We start from the raw sequence: 23,905 nt of genomic DNA on the forward strand, positions 1-23,905 counted from the left end.
AAGGTAATGGAGGCCAATTCTCTGGATGCTTTCAAGAGAGAGTTAGACAGAGCTCTTAAAGATAGCAGAGTTAGGGGATATGGGGAGAAGGCAGGAACGGGGTACGGATTGTGGATGTTCGGCCATGATAGTGAATGGCGGTGCTGGCTCAAAGGACCGAATGGCCTACTCCTGCACCTATTGTCTATTGTTGAGACCCTTCTTCAGATAGGTGGCATTCATTATAGACTTATTCCTGTGCATCATGTTCGAATGAGCAGAAAGCAGCACACAATTTGCTGTAGTGGAAAGTAAACTTGGCGAAAGGAAGGCATGTACTCAAAGAATCAATGGTTAGATTATTGCTCCACGAGTAACTGTATACTTGATGTTATTCAAACAGGAAGGATCCCAAGGTTCCAAAATACAAATGCTTGATGCTTAAAACTAGGGATAGTAATTAAAATAGCATTTAGTATGTACCTTTCAAGAACATGGGATATCTAACCTGTTTAATAGATATTGAAATTTTTTTTGTTGCGATGATAAATATGTAGAAATTTTAGTTAAGCTACATAATTTTTTTACCCTTTTAGGAATTTTACTTAAGTGTAGGGTCAAGGGCTGGGTGGAGGTGTGGAAAAGTTCAGATACCAACCTTTAGTTATGGAAACAATAGAAAAACAAACAGTGCCACCTGTTGAAAAATGACCTCATGGAGAAGTTTAAGGTACAATTAAGTGTTTTATTCAAGACAGAATGAAAGCAGGAAGAAGAGTTGCCAGTCCCATTTCTATGCTGTCTGTGCCATTCAATGATTTTTAGATTTCAAGAACTGATTCGTGAAAGATTGGAGGAGTTAGTTGTAAGCGGCTTTCAATTGGAAGCATCAGTCTTTAATAGAGCTTTATTTCCTACTCGTCAAACATTATCAATATTTATCAGCTAAGGTGAAGCATATGGCTTAAAAAGGGACATCGATAGCAAGGATAGAAGTTAGCTAAGTTACAGAGGGTCATAATGAATAATTTTTCACCTCAAATGAGGTGGACCCCAGGGATCAGCATTAGGAATTCTTTTTTTAAATGATCTGCATTAATGACCGAGACTTGTAGATGGAAGCCACAATTTCCAAACTGGTGGATGACAAACAAAAAACTGCAGACAGAATAAATTGCAACAGATAATACACTGCAGCAGGTGATGTGGACAAACGCAGGCAGATGAAGTTTAATGTGGGGAAATGTGAGATGCGGAATTTCAGAAAGGTGAAGGGGCAATATGAAAGGGTAGTATTCTGGAAGAACATAGAATAGAGCACAGAATAAACCCATGGGCCAATGATATCAATGCCGACCACAATGCCAATTTAAACTGCACAACTGCCTGCACTTAGTCAGTTCCCCTACATTTCCAGCCTGCTCACATCTGCCCAAAGGCATCAAACATTGCTGACGTATTAGTTTCCACCACTTCCACTGATAGCACATTCCAGGAATCTACCACTTTAAAAACTTGTAAATCTCCGTTAAATATTCCCCCACTCACCTCAAAGCTATGCTCTCTACTTAAAAGGGAACCGAGCAGCAGGATACAGGTTCACAAGTCTTTGAATATAGGACACATTGAGAAAGCAATTTTTTTAAAAAGCACACACACAATTCTGCATTTTATCAATAGAATCATTGAAAAATATAAGCCTGGCTGCTCTGCACAATCGGTGAAGTGGTAGTTTGGCTTCAAATTCAGTACTCTGTTTAATTCTGGTCACATAGAAAGATGTGAAGCCACAGAAAGAGTGAGAAAAAGATGTAAGAGAATGGGGTGAGGGATTACATCCTGGGATGAGGGACTACAATGTTAAGAATAGATTGGGGAGGCTGCAATTATTTTACTACAAGATGGCTGACTGGGGATTGAGCAGAACTACATAAAATGAGATGGTTCAAGGTTTTTTATTGTTACGTATACCCATTGACGGACAGTGATATTCGATTTACCATACAGCCATACTAAAAACAAAATCAACAAGACACACAACTATATAAAAGCTAACATAAACATCCACCACAGCGGATTCTCCACATTCCTCACTGTGATGGAAGGCAATAAAGTCCAATCTTCTCTCTTTATTCTGTGCTTGGATGGTGTGGATACTGGGTGACCATTTTAATTGATGCAGGGATTGAGGACAAGAAATCATTGGTATAAAAGTCAATTAATAGTGACCCAAGTAACGTTTTAAAACAACGATTGGAATCTAGGATGCATTACTTGCAGATGAGATATTACCACTTAAGAGAGAGATGGATAAGAATGTGGCAAGGAAAATTTTGCAAGGCTATGGGTAGAGGGTGGGGTCATGGTGGAACCAGTGAATTGCCCTAGTATCGGGCAGATATGTGCTGAATGTTGCAACCATTCTATGAGTTTTGCACAAGCAGTACATTGTCCAAGATACGAATGTTGTTATACTATACTCCCTAAGCCATCTTTGATGTGTAGAACTGCCAAATACTACTGCACCAAATGAAAAGACAGTGCTGTGTAGAACTAGCTGGACACGAGTGAATTTAGATTGAGGACAGTGTTGTTTATAAGGCGAATATTGGAGACACCAAAAATCAGCCTTGGAGATCTGCAAAAACAAGCAACAAGCTTCGAAGCATGATGTCTTAAAACCAACTCAGATTATGTTGTCAAAATTCAAAATAAATTCCCTTCAGCAAAATTCACAAGATATTCAGGTTGGATTACCAATCAATGTCTTCTAAAGAAGGGACGCAGAGACAATTGTAAAACACTTGCATCTAATGAGTGAAGAACAACTGGACAAACGTATCTATTGTTCAATTACTGTTGCTTTTCAATGCACCTTTCTGGTTCCCAAAACGTCCTGTTATTTTAATTGTTTTTACTAATATTCCAACAGTAATTACATTCCAAGTTCTGCTACAGGAGCTCAGGGTACCATAACATACAACCATAAATCAACAATTAACAACCCAACTAAAAGCTACATATTGTATTGGGTCCTTCCATTGTATCAATAAGTGAATGTGGCAATGTTCTTTACTAACTACAGGCCACAGCACTCAAATATGACAGTTTCAACTAGTTTTAGATCATAAATTAGAATAAAGCAAGATCAATTATTAAACTCATTGGGAATAGAGGCTTAAATAATGAACACATGTAGTTCTCCTTAATGATGGAACAAAACAAATTAAAGATTTTTAAAAAAATGTTAATTTGGACAGAGTACTTAATTGATATCCTATTTTTGAAACTTTTACCACCCCAAGTGGAGATGATGGGCAATTTCCAACAATCAAACCCAAAGGCCATATTGTTGTGGACCTTATTTGTTTTATGCCTCGATCAGAAATTTGCTATAATCTTTCATTCACTGAACCTACCTACGATAATGATGCTGGTTTTACTAGGTAGTCTTTTACTGGTGTTTCTGTTACAAGTCCTGTTTCACCATACCACCACCACACCCCTACCCAGTTTCTCAATATGTTTTTTCAGGTTGCTTGCAGTACAATAGATTGAGAGCGCATTCATATGCCTCACGCTATCTCGCTGACAAAGTGATGTTAATAGGCATTTGATTTTGAAAATTTCTCAGGTTCAATCTCTGGTCCAAAGTCCACTGATCTGAGCCTGACCAGTGGTAAAGAGAGTTTTAGATTGCTCCAAAGCCCCTAGATATTTGTAGTTATTGGAGAATTAAAATAAATCCGTTTCATCCTCATCAATATTGCAGAGGTACAGAAAAAAATCCAGGACTAGTTTAGGACACTTACGTCACACGTACTGACATTAATTAGTTACCGAACAACAATTAATGCCCACATTCTAGCAAGAAACAGATAGCTGCCAGAGGAAGTAGAACAATAGATTTCTCTTTCCTCTTTATTCCCAATCACGGTTTGTCTTACACCACTTTACTCATCTGTTCATATCTCAACATAAAGTCTCAGAATACTTTAAAAATACAGAGATCTGCTTACACAAGTTTGATTTCTTTTTATAAAAGGTCCTTACTTCAATTACATGGGTACGAGCACCTAATCATAGATTATAACTTTCATAATTAATGGAGCAGAGTCCGATATAAGAGACTGGAACCTATTAAATTATTAAAGCTTAATAGACAACAGACAATAGGTGCAGGAGTCGGCCTTTCGGCCCTTTGAGCCAGTAATGCCATTCACTGTGATCATGACTAAGATGATAGCAAAGATTAAACTACATATATTTCTTTCTATACTTACTGCAGTCTCCGTTAGTAAATGGAACACTAGTCACTTCTTCCTTAACTTTTCGATGAACATTGGCTGATGTTAAATCTAACGCAGCATCATTTGTCAGTTCAGATGTCTCGACAGGCTCAATTTTTGTTGCTGGATTTTCACTCGTAAATCCTGGCGACTTGGACTTGTGACTACCATTAAAGCTGTTAGCAGGAGATGAAGCTCGAAACAATGCTGATTCTGCAGCACCTGGGCTTCGATTGTTCTGGTATTCTTGATCCCCTGTCGCTGATAAAGAATCATTAGCCATACCTTCACTTTCAGGGGAGCCGTTCTCACTGGATTTTAAACTGCTCTGTCGTTGCAAGTTCACATTAGAATTAGAGTTAACCATTTTCATCTGACTTTCCAAAGCAGCTATATTGGAGAATACCAGCAGGGGAGAGTTGGCCGGTAAGTCACTGTAAGGCAAAACTGGTTTTGAATACTCAGTTGTTGTAGGCAGCTTTGTACCTTTCTCCCCTTCCAACTCGGATTCATCCATATTTTCATCTGTAAAACTGCTGTCTAGCTCAGCATTTTCATCAGCTAGTGCTGGCTCTGGATCAGAACTATCGTAATAGCCTTCAGGCAGAGGGGTGTTTGAGATCTGACCTCCCATATGCATTCTGATGTGCTGCTGAAGGACAACAGCGTTAGTGAATCTCTTGTGGCAAATTGGGCATGAATGCTGTACTCGCAAAGGAGGCTTTGCCCTATGGACCCCATAGTGAGTCTTGAGGTTGCCTTTTGTGGAAAAAGCCCTGCCACACACTTTACATTTGAATGGCCTTTCACCAGTGTGGGTACGATAATGCATTTTTAGTGAACTTTGGCAACTTAGTATACGATGGCACACAGCACATTCGTTTGGGTCAGTCAATGTTTTGTCTATATTTTCTACTAACTGTTGAAGCTTGGATGTCTCAGATGCTTGGCTGTTATCAAGTATGTTACCAAAAGGTAGCTTAGGCTTGGAGGTGTCAGACATGATGGAAGTAGCCAGAATAGGTGCATTGCCATTCTCATTTGTACACTTAACTTCTATGTTCGATTCGTAGCTGCTGATATTTGATGACAAAGACGCAGTTTCACTTACTGCGGGAGATCGTCTTTGCAGAAAATCACTCGCAGGTACTTTATCCGAAGTATCATCAAAAGTATTTGATAGATTCATCCCAACCGAGTTGGACAACGTTTGCAAGACAGGCTTGGTGTCTGACCAATTTGCAGAAGTATCAACAGGTATAGACATGCCGTACGGAATCCCACTGCTGGTTGGAACATTGTCCAAATGTTCAGGAACTGGATATGGATTCATCCTGATGTGCGGGTACTTCTCCTTATGTCGCTGAAAATGGACCTTCAGGTTGCCCTTGGTTGTAAATCGATTACCGCAAATGTTACATTTGTATGGTCGTTCACCAGTGTGGGAACGGATATGAATCTGCAGGGCACTGTCATTTCCAAATACTTTCCCGCAAAATTTGCACTTGTGTTTGAAGAAGGACTCCTCCGAACTGGACTTTGTTTCAAACACCGCAACGTTTGGGGGCTTGCCTTTCTGATTTCGCGCAGCTGAAGCAGCAGATAGTCCGATCAGTGGGCTGTGGATGGCCACTGTATTTGGGGAGCGTGGTAGCAAGGGATTTGGAAATCTTGCAGCCGAGCTGGTGAGGCTCCCATGTTTAAGCCTGGCTGAGTTTTCGGAGCATAAAATGGAATCGGATTTGGAGGATAGCGAAGTTAGAGTACCAGCGGTTTGTAGAGATGCAGAGTCAGAGTGGTGCAAGCCTTTGTTGAAATGAGTTGAACCAACAGAAGAATGAGGTATCTGTATTGGTTTAAAACCTTCTATGGAGTAGCTCTGGCTACCCACTTTCTGCCCGATTAAAGCAGCAGCAGCAGAAAGCTGCTGAGAAAGGTGTGCCCCCAGAGCTTTGAGGGGGTCTGCAGCTGCAACAATGGATGGGTGCAGAGAATGAGGAGCCATCATTGCCACCTGGATGCGGATTTGCTCAGTTAACTGAATCTGTTGAAGTTGTTGCTGTTGCAAGCAGACCAACTGCTCGAGCAAGATTGGAATAACATTAATGTTTGCAGTTGCATTGGAGTTGCTGGCAGGCACATTGTCAGGAACGTGCTGAGTCACAGCGACCTTAGTGTTGTGAATCATCTCCAATGTGACATTAGTGTTTGGTATTTTAGACTGGGTTACATAGCTCACACCAGAGGCTGGATGTAAACTTGGAGCAGCTTTAGAGGCACATGGTTTATGAGATTCTACATTATCAACATTCATTTCAGCAGTATCATTCTCTTCATCTTTTTCTTCAGAGCTATTATTGTTGTTAGATTGATTGTTCATTTGGCCATTTGTGACGTTATCCGGACAAGGTTCTGGGCAGTCTTTTGGAGGCATTTCCCTCTCACCTTCATTCATAATCAAAACTGGTGGGTTTTTAGTGCAATTTTTCCTGTGTTCAAGGAACTTGGAAAGATCAAAGAACTCGGCACAGCATTTCTTACAGATGTTGGTTTCTTCGGTCCTACATTTCTTTGCGCTTATTTCCCCAACTCCATCATTTTGGCATACTTGAGAACCTGCAAGGCAATAACAAAAGCACAAGACTGCTTAGTACAAACCAACACACATCATAATTCAAAATGATGGTAATAGACTATCAATCTTTACAATACATACTTTTAGTAAACAATTTCCCCCCCTTAAGAAATAGTGAACCCACTAGACGCAAACAACCATTAAAATTAATCTTTAAGAAAGAACTGCAGGTGCTGGAAAAATCGAAGATAGACAAAAATGCTGGAGAAATTCGGCAGGTGAGGCAGCATCTACGGAGAAAAGGAATAGGTGACGTTTCGGGTTGAGACCCTTCTTCAGCCTTAAAATCAATCTAATAAATGTATTCATACACTATTTCCACCACTGCCCCTTTGACAAAAGAAAACAATTAGAGAATTCAGTTTCCTCGCTATTGTTGAAGTTGATAGAAAATGTGCAACAATCAAAACACAAAACATAATGAGTTGGTATTTCTTTCAATCTCTAGGTTTCCTTCCAGTCCTGATAATAAACCATTCACACATTTACAAGAATAGTAAAGTCAATTAGTCAACATACACACCCCCCCCCCCCCCCCCCCCCCCACGAACAACAATCCCCCACTGCCCAGCCAGATCACAATGTGCTTATTGTCATATTTCCACAAAATGTTCAACAAATTGGAAGCACTGATCAGAGTTCTTAGAATACAGTCTCAGCCAATAGGACAAGTAGGGTCAGGCAAATTCTGTTCACAAATGACAATTTTGGCAGCAAAATCATTGGGAGAAATGCTGAAGTTCACATTTCATCAACCAGAATGGGCGGTGGGAGGGGATGGTGGAATCTATGGGTAGTTCCAATTTCCAACAGTAATTTCTTTAAATCTACTGCAAACCAACATTCCTTCAATGTCCTTCTATTCCTCTCATCACAATAGATAAAATAGTCAAATGTATCCAAGCTAAAACAATTGACTATTTGGAACCCATATTTCGTTTAAAACTATTTTTTAAATTCATGTTGTTGCTCAGGAATTCGCTTCACCAGGAATCTCATGTAGAAGTCCTTTTTAGCCCCAACAAGGCAAGCAAGTCCAAACTCAAGAGTACAGCTAAAGATAGGCAGCGCTGGAGTAACTCCGCAGGTCAGGCAGCATCTCTGGAGATAAGATCTTGGGTCAGGACCCTTCATCAGACAGCAACCCAATTAAATGATCGGTAATGTCCATCTGGATTTCCTATTATGTTTCACAAACTATGCTCTAAACTGCCTTCTTAAAGCAGAATCAAAACGTTAAACTCTGGAATTGCATTGAAACATTTAGAGAGAAGCTGTTTATGGAAAAATTAAGAAACATGACCCGATGTAACTCATACACTGCAATTCCAATCTTTTCACTCCTCTAGTATACACTCTTCCACACTTCAAACTGTTCAACATTACACACCCTCTCAATTCACCCAAGGCATTAGGAGTGTGGCAAGAGAGGTCTGATCCCAGCGAGAAAGGGCCCCACCAAGACAAAAAAAAAACACAAACAAAAACAAAAACAAAAAAAATTGTAAAAGTTCCAAAGATCCCTCAAAATTATCACAACTGTGCACATCTACATAGGATGTGTTACATGTGTTGGAGAAAAATAGTTTCGACCACCATTGTACTCCAAGAGTACAAATGCATTGATGGTTTGCGCTTTTAAAATCTAGCTTGCAAAATGCTTTTTTAAAAATAGATAACTAGTACTATATACAACATTTAACCACTTGCCTGGAATTTCATCCCAGAGAAAACATGACTTTAAAAGGAATAAACTAAAAATTAAACGACAAACAGATCAGTTTAATTACTACCAGTTAAGTCCATTAGGAAATGCCTGAAGGGATTGTCAGCAACACTAAATCACCATGCTAAATAATCACTAAACATCTGTGCATTTGAGATTAGGGACAGGATAATCAAAATGCCTATAGCTTTGTGCTTCTTCTCACCTTCCATCCCCCTCTAAGCATAAAAGTAACCCCTTTATTTTAAAATCTGTTTGACAATGTTACCTTAACATAAGAATGAATAGCTAGTCACAGAACTAACATGTACAGTCCTTCATCTGATAAATATGCAAAATACCTTTTAAAAAATTGTTAATTCACTATTTTGCATTTAAGAAAGACCAATTGTCAGAATTAATCTTTGGTCAAATCTCATGAATAAAAAAAAAACATAAGGAAAGCAGAGTGGTTGATAGAGAAGAAAACATAATTAGACACAAATTAGAATGAATATGAGAGTTTGGTGGCAATGAAAGAACTGGACACACAACAAAAAAGTAGAAAACGTAACCCAACCCAGGGTGAAGAAACTTTAAACCATAATGCCATTTCCTCATTTTATACAGCATGGCGGTGCAGCAGGCGAGTTGTTGCATGACAGCGCGAGAAACATGGATTCGACCCTGACTATGGGTGTTGTCTGTATGGAGTTTGAATGTTCTCCCGCGCAAGTGGCCGCGCGAGTTTTCCCCGGGTGTTCCGGTTTCCTCCCACCCTCCAACTAGGTTAATTGGCTTTGGTTAAAAAATTTAAAAAAAGTATTGTGTGTAGGATGGCGCTAATGTACGGGGATCGCTGGTCGTGAGGACTCGGTGGGCTAAAGGGCCTGTCTCCACACTGTATCATCCAAATGCATTCTAATGATAAATTGGTGCACGTATGTTTCATTACTTATTTTAACTCTAGAGGGAGCTACAATACATTGTAGGTCATTCCTAAAATGCTTCCATGACAACATGGCAAAATCAATTAATAGGTTGAACAAAAAGGGGACATTCTTGAATGTAATTTCGCATCAGTGTTAACTGATAAGAACTGTAATCCTGCAGCAGCACCAACACCCAAAAATAAAGAAAATTAACAGCAAAAGAAAGCCACATTCCTGATTTTAAGAAAACTATGAGTAGTTAGAACATTTTTTAGAGGGGAGGGGGAGGAGGATGAGGATGATTAAAGATACCTATTGTTTGTAGCTATTTAAGAGTTTGTCTCGGGTTACTAACAAATATGTACAATTACTCCAACATTCCACACTATCAAAACATCAATGCAAGCAAACACCCTTTGACACCCATATTCTAATTTCCACCAATTATCAGTTCACCAACACCCCATATTAACTGGTCTGCACTGCCTACAGGTGCTGCCATGCCACAAATTTAAAATCTTAATTCTCAATAATACCCTGATTCTCATTTTCCTTGGCCACTTCCAGTCTTAATAACCTGTCAGCCTGACAACACACTATGATCTCCGCACGACTCCTGTTCTTGTTGGCTGCACAACATAATCATACTTTATTAGCCAAGTATGTTTGCCGCATACAAGGAATTTGATTTGCCATACAATAAAATGCAACAAAACACACAAAATGCATTTTAACATAAACATCCACCACAGTGACTCTTCCGCATTCCTTATTGTGATGGAAGGTGAAAAAAAAGTTCAATCTCTTCCCTTCTTTGTTCTCCCGCAGTCGAGGGCCTCGAGCCTTCCGTTGACGGGACGACCTTGGCTCGCATAACTGGCGGTCGAGCCTTCTGTGTCGGGGCGATCAGTTCCCGCATGGGGGGGGGGGGGGGGGGGGGAGAAAGAATCTCAGCTCCCCGCTCCGGATGATCAGACTTCGTGTCAGGCTGGTCGAATCTCTTGCGACTTGAGCGTCCTGACATCAATCTCTAACCGAGACTGGGAGCTCCTTGATGTTGAAAACGGCAGGCCGCAGTTGGAACGTCGATCCCAGGCGCCGATGGCAAGTCCATGGCCCTGCGGTGGGGCTCAAAGTCAGTCTCGAGCAAGGCCTCCAGCTCCATGATGTTAGGCTGCAGAGCGTCTCCACGGTCCCTTCACTGAATGAACAGGCCCTCAAGTTATGCAATTAATTCCCCAAACCTGCACACTGGTGGTCTTCCTTTAAAATGTGCTCCTTAAAACACTCTTCCACCAAGTTTTAAAACAAAACTATCTGTACCAAGTATTACATTTTATTTGATAATAAACCTGAAGGATGTTTCAAGTGTTATCATATGTAATAAGGTACAGTGTAAGCTTTGTTTGGCATGTTATGCAATTAGATCAAATAATACTAATCATAACTAGAGTACAATAGACAGCAAAAATATACAGAATACAGTTCAGTATTATAGAGCATAATTTTACTGTATTAAAATGCACCATAAATGTTAAACTTACTCATTAAATAAAGTAACAGAATCCCTCACCCCACCACCCTCATCCTAATCCCAACCCAACCCATATTTAAGTGCAAATCTGCTCGAGGTAGGCTGATTGAAAGGAAAGGGATCCAAAGGGTTAGCCAAATCAGATCACCACCAACTAGAAACAAGCAGACACAATCAAATCTTTGCCAACACCCCATTTAGAGCCGTACAAAGACTACATCTTATTGAAGTGCATCCCTGACACAATGTAACTACAACTCTGGAATGAGAACAAAGTGAGCGAAGAGGTGAAAAAAGTATTTGAAATAAAATGCCTTTTCACATATCACAAGAGGAATAAAACAATACAAAAGTATTTAAATAAATAAGGAAAACTAAACACGTTTATCATCTCAAATGTATTTTATCATTATTTGTTTTTAACATCAAAGAACACCCAAAGATAGACCTCATGACAACAAATGTTAATTGCCAATGCTTTATTGTACCAATGGTTTTGTACAATGAACATATTGGTATGAATCAGAGTGCATGGTCATCAGATTCCAAAATTATCAGTGATGCAAAATTGATATAAAAGCCCTTTTCTAAATCCATACAGAGGGTGTAGAATGCTATCATATTACAGCTTCAATATTCTGGAATTCTACAGGGCAATCTAAATCAATCAATGCATGCCTAAACCTAATTAGCTTTCATCAAAATGTAATCAAAATTTAAGTAGGAATAAACATGGGTGAATTAGTATTTGCATAAATGAATCAGAATAGAAGAGTTCAATGTTTCTCAATGGAGAAATTATCAAAAAAAAGCTTTTACTGTTTTTATTTAAATAAAAGTGCTACATGCTTTCAGGGCTGCTGCTTAGTCCTTTACTCGACACTCTTTATACCCATAACTGTGTGGATAAGCTCCATCTACAAATTTGCCAATGCTGCCGCTGCTGTTGGCCAAAGCATGGGTGTTAATGAGTTAAGTGTACATGAGCAATAGAAACACCTGGTTGAGTGCTTGAAGTTGCTCAAAGTCAATAAAAACAAAAAAATAATTGTTGAATTCAGAAAGAAGAATTCTGGAGCAAGTTTTCAGTGGTGGGACAGCAGTGGAGAGATAGCAGCTTCAAATTCCAGGGTGTTAAAATATTGAGTGAGCTGCTCCAAATCCAGCACATAGATGTAATCACTTCAAACCAACGTCTCTAATTTCTTAGAAGTAGAAAGAGAATACTCTACCAAACCTCTATTGGACCAATATGACAATTTGGATGCAGAGAATATGATTTGGCTACAAAGAATGAGAGATTCAGTCTGATCCATCATGGGCACAGCTCTCCCCATTATTAATAGCATCCACACGAGGTGCCTCCTTAAGGTGGCAGCATCAATCATCCCCCACAAACTGGGCAATGTCCTTTTCTCACGGCTTGCATCAGCTAGAGGCCTAAAGTCCCACACCACCAGATTAGGAAACAGCTACTTATCTCCTACGTTGTGTCCTTGGGCAAGACACTTCACCCACCTTTGCCTGTGTGTGAATGTGTGTGAATGTGTGTGAGTGATTGGTGGTGGTCGGAGGGGCCGTAGGTGCAGATTGGCAGCCACGCTTCCGTCAGTCTGCCCCAGGGCAGCTGTGGCTATAGAAGTAGCTTACCACCACCGAGTGTCACTGAGGAGTGAATGAATAATGCGATGTAAAGCACCTTGAGTATTAGAAAGGCGCTATATAAATCCCATCCATTATTATTATTATTATTACCCATCAGATTCTTGAATGAACTGCACAACTCTAATTCTTCTCCAGCGATGGAATACTGTCAACTCCTCTTGCATCACTACAGACTAGTTTTCTACATGTTTTGCACCATTTTTTTTTTTGCATTGTTTTGCATAATTTATCTATAACTTACGTATGTTTCTGTGCGGTGTTGGAGTTTGTGATACTGCTACAAGATTTTCATTCTACCTGTACTGCACTTTACTTGTGCATACAAGAAACTCAAACTCTTTAGACAATGGGCTTTTCGTGCTTAGTTTACAGTTAACAAAAACAACAAACAGGAACTTGTCACTAGATCTGCAGAAAATTTCCATACACATTGATAAGGCTTATTGTGCAATATTGACGAGCAAAAGCAAGTTGAAGCAATCGGACCCATTTAGTCACTAATTGGCAACCATCACCATGTAGCAGGCCACTTCCTAAAGCAAACATTGAACAATAACTGTAGGGAAGTGAGCAGAAGGGGGGAAAAAAACAAGCATGAAGCCATTCAAATCTCTGGAGCCTACTCTACCATTGCACGTCTGAAGAAGGGTCTCGACCTGAAACGTCATACATTCCTTCTCTCCAGAGATGCTGCCTGTCCTGCTGAGTTACTCCAGCATTTTGTGTCTATCTACCATTGCATACATGGTTGCTCCATCTCACCCCTCGCTATAGTCTCTCCACAACACTTTGTATCCAGCAGCATCTATTGCATGTAGACACAAAAAGCTGGAGTAACTCAGAGGGTGAGACAGCATCTATGGAGAGAAGGAATGGGTGACGTTTTGACCCCAAAACATCACCCATTCCTTCTCTCCATAGATGCTGCCTCACCTGCTGAGTTACTCCAGCTTTTTGTGTCTACCTTCGATTTTATCCAGCATCTGCAATTCTTTCTCACACAGCATCTATTGCATGTCTTCTACATCCACAGATGTCTATATTGAAGTAGACATTGTCGATAAGAACTTCAGGTTCTAGGCATAAATATCACCAACAATTTGTCCAGGACCAAGCACAATGAACGTAGCCCAAGAAAGAAGTACACTAATGCTTCTACTTCCTTAAAAGACCAAGAAAATCCAGCTTGTCTCCAGCAACTCCTACCAATGTATACAGATACACTGCAGAAAACATCCTATCATGACGAATCACAGCTTGGTTTAGCAACAGCTCTGCCAGCAAGAAAATAGTGGAGTTGTGGATTTAGCCCAGTTCATCACACTGACCAGTTCCCCCCTCCCCCACCAACCTCTAATCACTTCCGTCTACACTTCACGCTACCTTGGAAAATAATCAAGGAAATATACACCTCGCCCACTTCATCCCTTCTCCCCTCTCTCGTCAGACAGAAGACAGAAAAGCTCAAACAAACAGATTTTAAAAAAAACTATTGTGGCCATGTGCACGAGGCTTTTGATTCAATAAATAAATTTAAAAAATAGTATTTCTTAATTACACAATCCCAAAACCTAATCTTAAAAACCTCTAGGAAGGCAGGATTCCATGGCGTTTGCAACAAGATACAAAAGCTAAATGTTGTTTCTCTAAACCTGCTCTTTCAGAGAGCAGCCATTGCCACTCCCCCAGAGTAAGCAACTAAATGCACTTCCTCTCTATCCACCCTGAAAAACTATTGTCCTTTGGAATCCCTTATGTTTACATATTAAGGCTTTTTTTCTATCAAATGTACTATTTAGGAGGGAAGCTCAGGCAGGTCTGGAAATTCAAAGAATCTTACTGCAAATCCTGTTGGCACCAACTCCTTAAAATAACTTTGAAAAATGGCAGTGATGGTCAATGAGACTTAACCACCAAGGTTGGCCCCCTGGTGCCACAAACTGGCATCTGGTGGATTCAGGAACCACACAGCTCCTCTGCTTTCAGAGGAAGGGAAAATCTTGAAAAAATATGAAATATGTGCATGTGATTAATCTCTGTTCGCTTGTTTGGGAACAGGATCCACACGTCCTTAAAGAGCTGAAGTAGGTAGATGACGATAGACACAAAAATCTAGACTAACATCAGGTCAGACAGCATCTCTGGAGAAAAGGAATAGGTGACGTTTCGGATCAAGACCCGAAACGTCACCCAATCATTTCCACCAGAGATGCTGTCTGACCCGCTGAGTTACTCCTTTTTCTGTCTATCTTCGTTTTAAACAAGCATCTGCAGTTCCTTCCTACACAGTTGGCGGCCGATACCGTATCTAACCTGTGGGGCATAATTGCTTCTTGGTCTAAAATTCTAGGTTCATTTTATTTAAAAACAAGAACAATTGCTCGTTTAGAATCACCCAGCATCATACTGACATGGCGCCAATTTCTTTCCCCTACAATTTTCCCTATGAGTCTCACTGCCAATCAATCACAATAGCCATATTCTCTTCCATTTCACACAAGTGCAGACCCCATCCAGTTCAGGACTTGCAGGCAATAAAACATAGGCAACAGGTTTATTACCATTGTTAAATGTAAACCTGTAATTTATAATTTGTACTGAAGTGCCCTTAAATCACAAAAGCTGTTTATTTATTTGCTTAACAATGCATTCTTCTACAACATAGTCCAGACTACAAGAACCAGGAATTTGCTCAAAATTGCTTACATAAGCAGTCGTCCACCCATCTACACTATTAGAAAATGCTTTTGTTTAAAGTCTAAGAGATGTCCATGTTTGTTAACAATACAAAAACCCAATTAGATTACAATTCTGCAAAGTACAATAGAAATAACTTTTGCCAACTGTACTGGATTCTACTTATTTACTGAACTTGCAGTTTATTCCAACGAACCATCTAAATGGAATTAATTCTTTAAGGAATTTGACAACCCCTTACAACAGGAGACACACAGTACATTTTGTGATTAAGTATACCTGCCGACAGCTCATTTGCAAATGCCACATTAGCACTGGTGATTCCAAACAGGAAGACCATTCCAGGGCATTGAGCTTTGAAGCTTTCATGCCCCATTGACTAAGCAATGCTCATTCCTTCTACCCAAAGAATCACCCTTGAGCAGCAAGAAATGTTGGATAAATCCCACTCATACTAGAATAGAGATCCAGCACATTTCCCCAACAGAAAATGAATCATGGTAGATACCTTGTCAGGGCCATTTCTAGAATGCCATGGCTGGCGTGTGTAGGAATTCCACCTATTTAATGTTTAGAGGCAGTGACATGGGGGTTTTCTCATTTCTCCCCTGCAATATCTGCAGAGGTACCATCACAGAAGAGTCCGGGGGGAAAAAAACCCTACACGTTTCAATGAAAAAGTGCTCCATCAATTTTCAAGTAATGGGCCTGTCCCCAAGGCTATTTTTAGGCGACAGTCATAGTCGTAGCAGGTCGCTGAAAAAACGGCGACTGGACCCCCTTCGATATAAAATTTGATATTGAATCATACCTTAACAAAAAAAAGAACACCGCCGACAATCTGTCATCCTGGCGACAACCTACGACAGCACCTACGTCAGGAGAAGTTATGCTATGCTCATTGGCGTCAAGGCAACTGTCGCTGAAACGTTTTTAACATTTCAAAATCCAGCGGCGATCAGAAAAACACAACGATTCTTTGGGCGATTGAGGAGACTACTCTCAACCATACAGGCGACACCCTGGAGACCATGTGGCGATAGCCTAGTCGCCGGAAAAAAAAAATTTGCCCAAGTGGGACAGGGGCATTACTACCACAACCTGCCATTGGCACCTGCAATTTTACAAGTGCTCTCCTGGAGCAAGACTTATTGACCAAATTAGACTGCCCAGTTGCAACCTTGTAGTCTCCTCATATTTATACATTCCTCAGAAATAGCTTCCTTTACTTCCTCACATTTGCCATGCTCTTTCAGTCAAACAATCACCTGATCTTGCTATCCTACTTTATTTTTATTGAAGATCGAATCTGGTGAAGAGTGTTGGTGTCCTCAACAAGCTTTGCCGAGGGTTCAGCAAACAATTAGGAAGTCAAATGACACATTGGCCTTTATTACAAGAGTAGAGACTTATTGCTCTAATTATATACAGCCTGAGTAAGACCACATCTGGAAGGACTGCCCAGCAAAGGGACATACACAGTGAGCAAAGGTTCATTAGATTGAGTCGTTATGGGTTTGTTTTATGACCAGAGACTAAACAGGCTGGGCCCATAAACTCCAAGTTAAGAATGAGCACTAATCTCATGGAGACAAAATTCTTAACAAATAAAAGCAAAAAAGAACATTCAGAAGGTAGTCAGTTGGCATCTGTGAAAAGAGAAACAGAATTAAGTTGCAAGTCTGAGACCCTTCATCAGAAGTGTGGTCCTCATTATTAAGGGACTTGACAGTGTAGATGCAGAGTTCATGTTTCCCACTTCAGGCTGGAATGTCTAGAACCAACGGCTCAAATGTTCCAAAATAAGGAGATGGGCCATTCAGAGCGAAGTTGAGAATTGCTTCCTTCATGTAGAATGCAGCAATGGAGGCAACGTTGGTCAGTATATTCACACCAGCAAAGAAGAGATTTTTTTTGGAAGTTAAGAGAAACCGAGGGATATGGAGATGGTGATATGAGCAACAAAGATAAATGGTGCTGCAGGCAAAAAGAGCTCAACGGCCTGTCCCAGCTTCTACTTTTCATATTCAATATACCACATCTCAGATCTTCCTCTTTAACCTCTGAAGCCTTCACCACTTCCCTGCCTTTGAAAATATTCAAACATTTTCCCAACCCCGATGCCTAGAATTTCCACTTTGTGTTTTATTTTAGATTTTCAGCATTTTGTTTTTGATTGGCTTCTTGTTTTTGTTCACATCTTTTCTAAATTCTAGTGTTTGTGACATCACCTGGTCCAAAAAAAAAAAGCAATGCTCTTAAAAGTGATCAGGATCGGCAATCTGACCCTCCTTAAATAAAAAGTCATATATTGCTGAAGAAATAGAGAGATTTCTCAGTCCAAGGTAAGGGCCAAGCCATTCAAGCCATCCATCATGTAAAATTTCCAATCACACGGCAAAGCACATTTAAAAAGGAGAAACATCTGCATTTTTGTTTGAAGAACTCCATTCACATCACCGTCAGCCCTGTACAGCCAAAGTAGTACTTCAGAGCGTATATAAAGCACAGAACACTATAATTTTACACAAAGCAAGATCACAAGCGAAGCAAGTACCCTGGTAAATCAGGACTGGAAGAATGTTTTGCTAAAGTAAACCAATAAGCAAGATATCCCTCGGATCTGTTGGGAATGTCAAAGTAACCCCCTCCCGGATGCCATACTAATTCTGAGTCTATGCCAGCTTGTAGTGCAGTAATCATATTAGTCCTGTTGCCCTACACTTTCCCCACAGCCCAGCATATTCTTCTAGCAGGAGCCCATCAGTCACCCTCACCAGCAGTGAAGTCCAGATCATAAATATTGGAAAAGTGAAGATTTTGTCACATTGCCATTTGTACCATTTACCCCAAATTTTTATAATCACTCTCTCGTGATGCTTGAACCACATAATCTTTCATTTCAAATTCCTTCACAATATTGCGTACGAATGAACTGCAGATGCTGGTTTATACCGAAGATAGACACAAAGTGCTAGAGTAACTCAGTGGGTCAGGCAACATCTGTGGAGTAAAATGTTCCGGATTCCTCTTCATATCTTTAGTTTCTCTCTCTCTCCCGATTCTCAGACCGAAGGAGGTTTGGGTTTTGAACCTAAACATCACCCGTCCTTTTTCTCCAGAGATGCTGCCTGACTCCAGCATTTTGTCTATCCTTCTCAATAGTCTTTGCTCCAAAATCACTCATTTTTCCAGGTTAACTTTTTAACCTGCAGAACCCCATAGCTCTGCTATTGCAAGTTGCATATCAGCAAACACATTCAATTACACCTGGTCTTGAATCAGATCTAAACAGACCACAATACAATTCGGTGGGCTGCGCGACTCTCGTCAGCAGCAGCCTCTGCAGTCCGTCTGTGTTTTATTATTTTGTATCTCGTTTTTATGTAGTTTTTGTTATTTTTTTTGTTGGGGTATGTGTGTGGGGGGGTGGGGGTGAGGGGGTAACTTTAAAATCTTTCCCCTGCACGGGAGACCCGACCTTTTCTTTGTCGGGTCTCCGTTGTCGTTGGGGCTGCAACGTGGAGCGGCCTCCAACAGGAACGACCTGGGGTTCCAGCTGCGGAGCTGCCGACTACTCACCGTCACGGGGCTGGCCGAGTCCGGAGCGGGTGGAGCTGTGGTGGAGCGCTGCTGCCACCCGACCTCTGGAGTTCCGGAGGCTGCAACTGCGGGTTTGGCGGACGGCGGCACCGGGAGCCCGCGGGTCCCTGCTGGGTGACCACTTTTCGGGGCTTCCGCAACGGCGACTTCTCCCGCCCGAGTTGCGGGGTTGAAGAGCACCTGAGCGGGGCTTTACACCATCGCCCCGCGCGGTTTGGAATGGCCGCGGGACTTTGCGAGCGCACGCCGGGGGCTCCAACACCAAGACCCGGTGCGCGACCTTGCATCACCCGGCGTGGCTTTAATGGCCGCGGGACAATCGCCATCGCCAGCCGGGGGCTTTGACTTTGACTCTGACATCGGGGGGGAGAGCGCAGTGGAGAGATAAGTTTTTTTTTGCCTTCCATCACAACGATGTGATGGATGTTTGTGTAAACTGTGTTGTGTCTCGGGTCTTTTTGTTTTGTAATGTATGGCTGCAGAAACGACATTTCGTTTGGACCTCAAGGGGTCCAAATGACAATAAATTGAATTGTATTGTAATAGTGGACTCTATTTCAAAACTATCCTTGGGACATCAAGATTGTGAAAGGCACAATATAATGCAACTTATTTCTTGGAACTGATGACATTGTGTCATCATTGAACTGGACAAAGGCTATCATTACATATCAGAGCTATTCAAAGTTAAATTTCCTTGCTTAAAACTTTATTGCTTCCATTTCTCATTAGACAGAGGCTGGTTGTTAGCTGGATGTTCAAGCCACCAGAGAACATAGTCAAGGCTGGTAGTATAACGACATTTAAAATATGTTTGGACAGGTACATGGATTGGAAAGGTCTTTACAGGGATGTGGGCCAAACACATACAGCTGAAGTGGCACAGCTGGTAGGGCTACTGCCTCACAGCACCACATACCAGGCGTCCATCCTGACCGTGGGAGCTGAGCTGTCTGTGTGGAGTTTGATCGTTCTCCCTGTGATCGTCCTCCGGGTGCTCCAGTTTCCTCCCATATCCCAAAGACATGCGGGTTTGTAGGTTAACTGGCCTCTGTAAATTGCCCCTCACATGCAGGGAGGGGGAAAGTGAAATAACATAGTAGAGTGAAGGGATGATCGGCGGTCAGTGTAGGATCAGTGGGCCAAATGGCCTGTTTCCATGCTGTAACTTTAAACTAACAAAACCATTTACAGGTGGCTTGAAGTTATCCACTACCTTTTGTCAAGTAGATGATGTTCAAGAGAGAGTTAGATATAGCTCTTAGTTCTAAAGGAATCAAGGGATATGGGGAAAAAAAGTTAACGGGGTACTCATTTTGGATGATCAGCCATGATCATATTGAATGGCGGTGCTGACTCGAAGGGCCAAGCGGCCTACCCCTGCATCTATTTTCTATGTTAACATTAGCTTTCATTTCTATGCCTTACCCTTGTGAAAAGGGGGAGGAAAACCATAGCCAAGCATTATCACTCCTGATCACTGGGCAATAAGTTGACCTGGATATGCACATATATTGACAAGGCAAGAACTGAAATAAATCAATCTCCTATCAACATGCCATTTGCAGCAATTTTACAATACTTGCAAACTTGACTAACAATTTAAAAAAAATGCATATCTGAGAGTCAAGAACCAGAGGACACAAGGAACTGAATCCAGCAAAGTCGTCAATGGTGGGAAGAAAATTTAACATCAACCCGGGAAACAGAACCATTTTACAAGATTTCCCCAAAATGGAATCACAGACATTATGCAGATTTAATGATTGGTGTATTAATCATATAGTTTTTAAGAAGGAACTGCAGATGCTGGAAAATCGAAGGTAGACAAAAGTGCTGGAGAAACTCAGCGGGTACGACAGCATCCATGGAGCGAAGGAAATAGGAAAATAGAGCAAAGAACCTGAAGAAGGGTTTCGGCCCGAAACGTTGCCCATTTCCTTTGCTCCATAGATGCTGCTGTACCGGCTGAGTTTCTCCAGCACTTTTGCCTACCTTAATCATATAGTTGCCAGAATATGATCAAATGTGTTAAACAAATTGTCCAATTATACGTAAATTAAAAGCAGGCCGTTTAGACATGCAAGAGATATTCCAGCCACGGCATTAACAGCACTCCCGTCTTCCTCTTCTCCCACCCCCCACCCTAAATAAGTGCCTCCCCACTCTGACAAAACTTTACCATTCACTAACAGTTAGTACATCACTGTTCATTTCACTCATGCACAACACTAAAGCTGACCAGTAAAACATACTTCCTGTTAACCTCTTGTAACAAGATACCACATTCAAGTCCTTAGTTCCCCAATATATACTTACAAACAGAGCTGAGAAGAAAGCAGCTGAACTCCGTAAGCAAGTTAAAAGCCTGAGAAGAAACAGTTGTCTTTGTCTCATTAGTGAGGCTCTCCGAATTTCCTGTACAGATTGTAATCAGTGTTCTTACGCTCGCTAGAAGCTGCCTTTCAGGTCCTTGTTAGCTCTGATTTCTCAGATAAGGTCAAATAAATTAAAGCAATTCATTGATTTAGAAACAGTCAAGTAGAACGGACATGCCATATTGTGGTCTTTTACAGTACACATCAATCCAGTGCAGAGCAGAACAGCAGCAGGTCTCACAATGGAAAGCTCATTCTTAAGATGCATTAAACCTTGAAGCAATTAAAACCTGGAGTTTAAAAGTAGTAGTCTTTTCCTGAGAGGGAGGCTGTATATTGTCATTGGCAGATTATAGAAGTACAGTAGAAAAGAGAACTCACCCATTTCACCAAGATCTTTGCATTGTAAACAGCTCAAATATTGCAAGTTCATGTTCAAATATTTTAAGCATGATTTTTTTACCGCCAAGTTTTTGATATGCTGCTTGATAACTATGCCCCCAATGATATTACTTCAACAAGTTACCAAGCAAGAATACGTTACAGTCACCTCAAACTTGCAAGTCACTTGCAAGGCAACCATTCAAAAACAGCCAAATGGATTGAAGTAAACCAAAAGCAAAGAACACTTGCTGCCATCATAAATAAGTTTTGATTTTTATGGATGAGAGTAGCAGACACAGCGTAGCACTGACCAGTGTTTCACGCTCCACTTCACACAGAGGTCAAACACTCTCTAATAATACAGGTTGCTTTCCGAAATGTGAGCATGCCTGGCTTTAACCAATTAACCAATAGTGCACTTTTCCAATAACAAGCAAAATGCTCATTCTACAGTTTAACAATTAAGTCTAAAATGTATTACCTCTAGCCAATGTCAATGTTTAATTAGACCACTGAGGGCATAGAAGAAAAAATCAAAAAGAAAATTCAAAAGAAGAAAACATCATTGTCCCCCTTCCATTCTATCTAGATCCTAGAATTTCAAGAATGTAATCTCCAAGCATCCTGTAATCCAATAAATGTTGGGAATGCACCAAACTCAGCAGGGATTTGAGATCCAACTGTTGCCAAATGGTATTAAGACAAAAAGCATTAAGTGATTTCAACAGAGCCGATGTGAAGATAAGGGCAGCATTATATTTAGTCAACCCATGGAACAATTAAAAAGTTGTTCAAACTAACAGTTTAAATAGCATACACTGCACTTACAGCGCGAACACAACACTCCAAGGAAAAATAGTTTGCCGGGGTGGGGGGGGAAAACACTCGAAACATAACTGGACAACTTTCAAGTTTTTAAAACAAGCTCAATTATTAAAAGAAACATCAACTCCTCAGGTAATTTGAGTTGCTAAATTAGTAGCGAGAAACATTTCTGAAAGAACTAGGATTTAAAATTTATACTCCGAATTCTGAAATGACTCAGGAATGAAAATAGTGCGACAATCCAGGGGGGGGGGGGGGGGGGGGGGGGGGGGGAAGAAGGGAGGAAAGAGTAGCAAGGACAATTCCAAGTGGAATTGCTCTAATTTCCCCATTTGAGACCTTGTCAACACCTCGCCCAGCCTCAGGCAACTTGCATTTATGATAACTGTCACTTATGATTCAGATGATTTAATAAATCAGGCCAACAATGCTTTTCGATTTCTGTCACCCAATTTAGCAGTATTGAATTCAACTCCCCTTCCTATTGTGCCCCTGCCCCCTTTTAGCTTTAAGTGCTCAATTTTGTTTTGTTTTTTTAAATGCAAAATTAATACAGAAAGCACATTACTGCAGTTAGCAAAGCCAGGACCAATGACTAAATGGCACTTCAGAATACAAGAAGTGCTAAACATATCGCGGTACTGCCTGAACTACATGCTTGCATTTTCCATCTTGATGTTTCATACTGATACATTGCCTGCACCCAAAATCAACCGTACTTAAATGGCACAAAAGTAAATTGGCACTTGCATCCCATTTGTTCATCCAGCAGAGGTATTCTAAATGTTAGCACGTTCTATCAACTTAGAAAGTGAAATTAAAAGATTAACAGTCACCATAATATACTGTCAAAAACTAAACTTAAATCTCAAATGGAGACTGAATCACCTATTGGGGGCAGAGTACTGAAAGCTCTCTGGTAAACATCTGCTTTACTTGCACACCAGTTGCACAATAACTGCAACTATTAGGATTAACACAGGAGGGCACCCAAGTCAAGCAAATAGTACAAAAGCATCCAGAAATATGAATATAATCATGAAGTTAAGAAACATACAATTAGATTCAATTATGAAATTATTGGAGGAACTCAGTAGGTCCAGTAGCATCTGGGGAGGGAATGGACAACAGCCATTTCGGGTTGTGATCCTTCTTCCGTCTGATTAAGTCGACCGGAAATGTGGCCTGTCCATTCCCTCCCTAGATGCTACCTGGCCCATTGAGTTCCTCCAGCATTTTCCATTTTGCTCAAGATTCCAGCATCTGCAGTCTCTCATGT

The 23,905-nt window shown here is 40.8% G+C and overlaps 1 protein-coding gene across 1 annotated transcript in view; it reads right to left on the bottom strand.

Moving 5' to 3' along the window:
• The window catches only part of sall4 (spalt like transcription factor 4), a 43,668-nt gene that overhangs the window by 11,100 nt on the left and 8,663 nt on the right, over positions 1 to 23,905 (bottom strand). The window contains exon 2 of the mRNA XM_033041552.1: positions 4,263 to 6,884. Within this exon, the coding sequence (XP_032897443.1) occupies positions 4,263 to 6,884 (2,622 nt within the window). The remainder of the gene's footprint in view (positions 1 to 4,262; positions 6,885 to 23,905) is intronic.

The sequence above is a fragment of the Amblyraja radiata genome, chromosome 23 (assembly GCF_010909765.2).
Source record: "Amblyraja radiata isolate CabotCenter1 chromosome 23, sAmbRad1.1.pri, whole genome shotgun sequence".
In the NCBI taxonomy this organism is placed as follows: Eukaryota; Metazoa; Chordata; class Chondrichthyes; order Rajiformes; family Rajidae; genus Amblyraja; species Amblyraja radiata.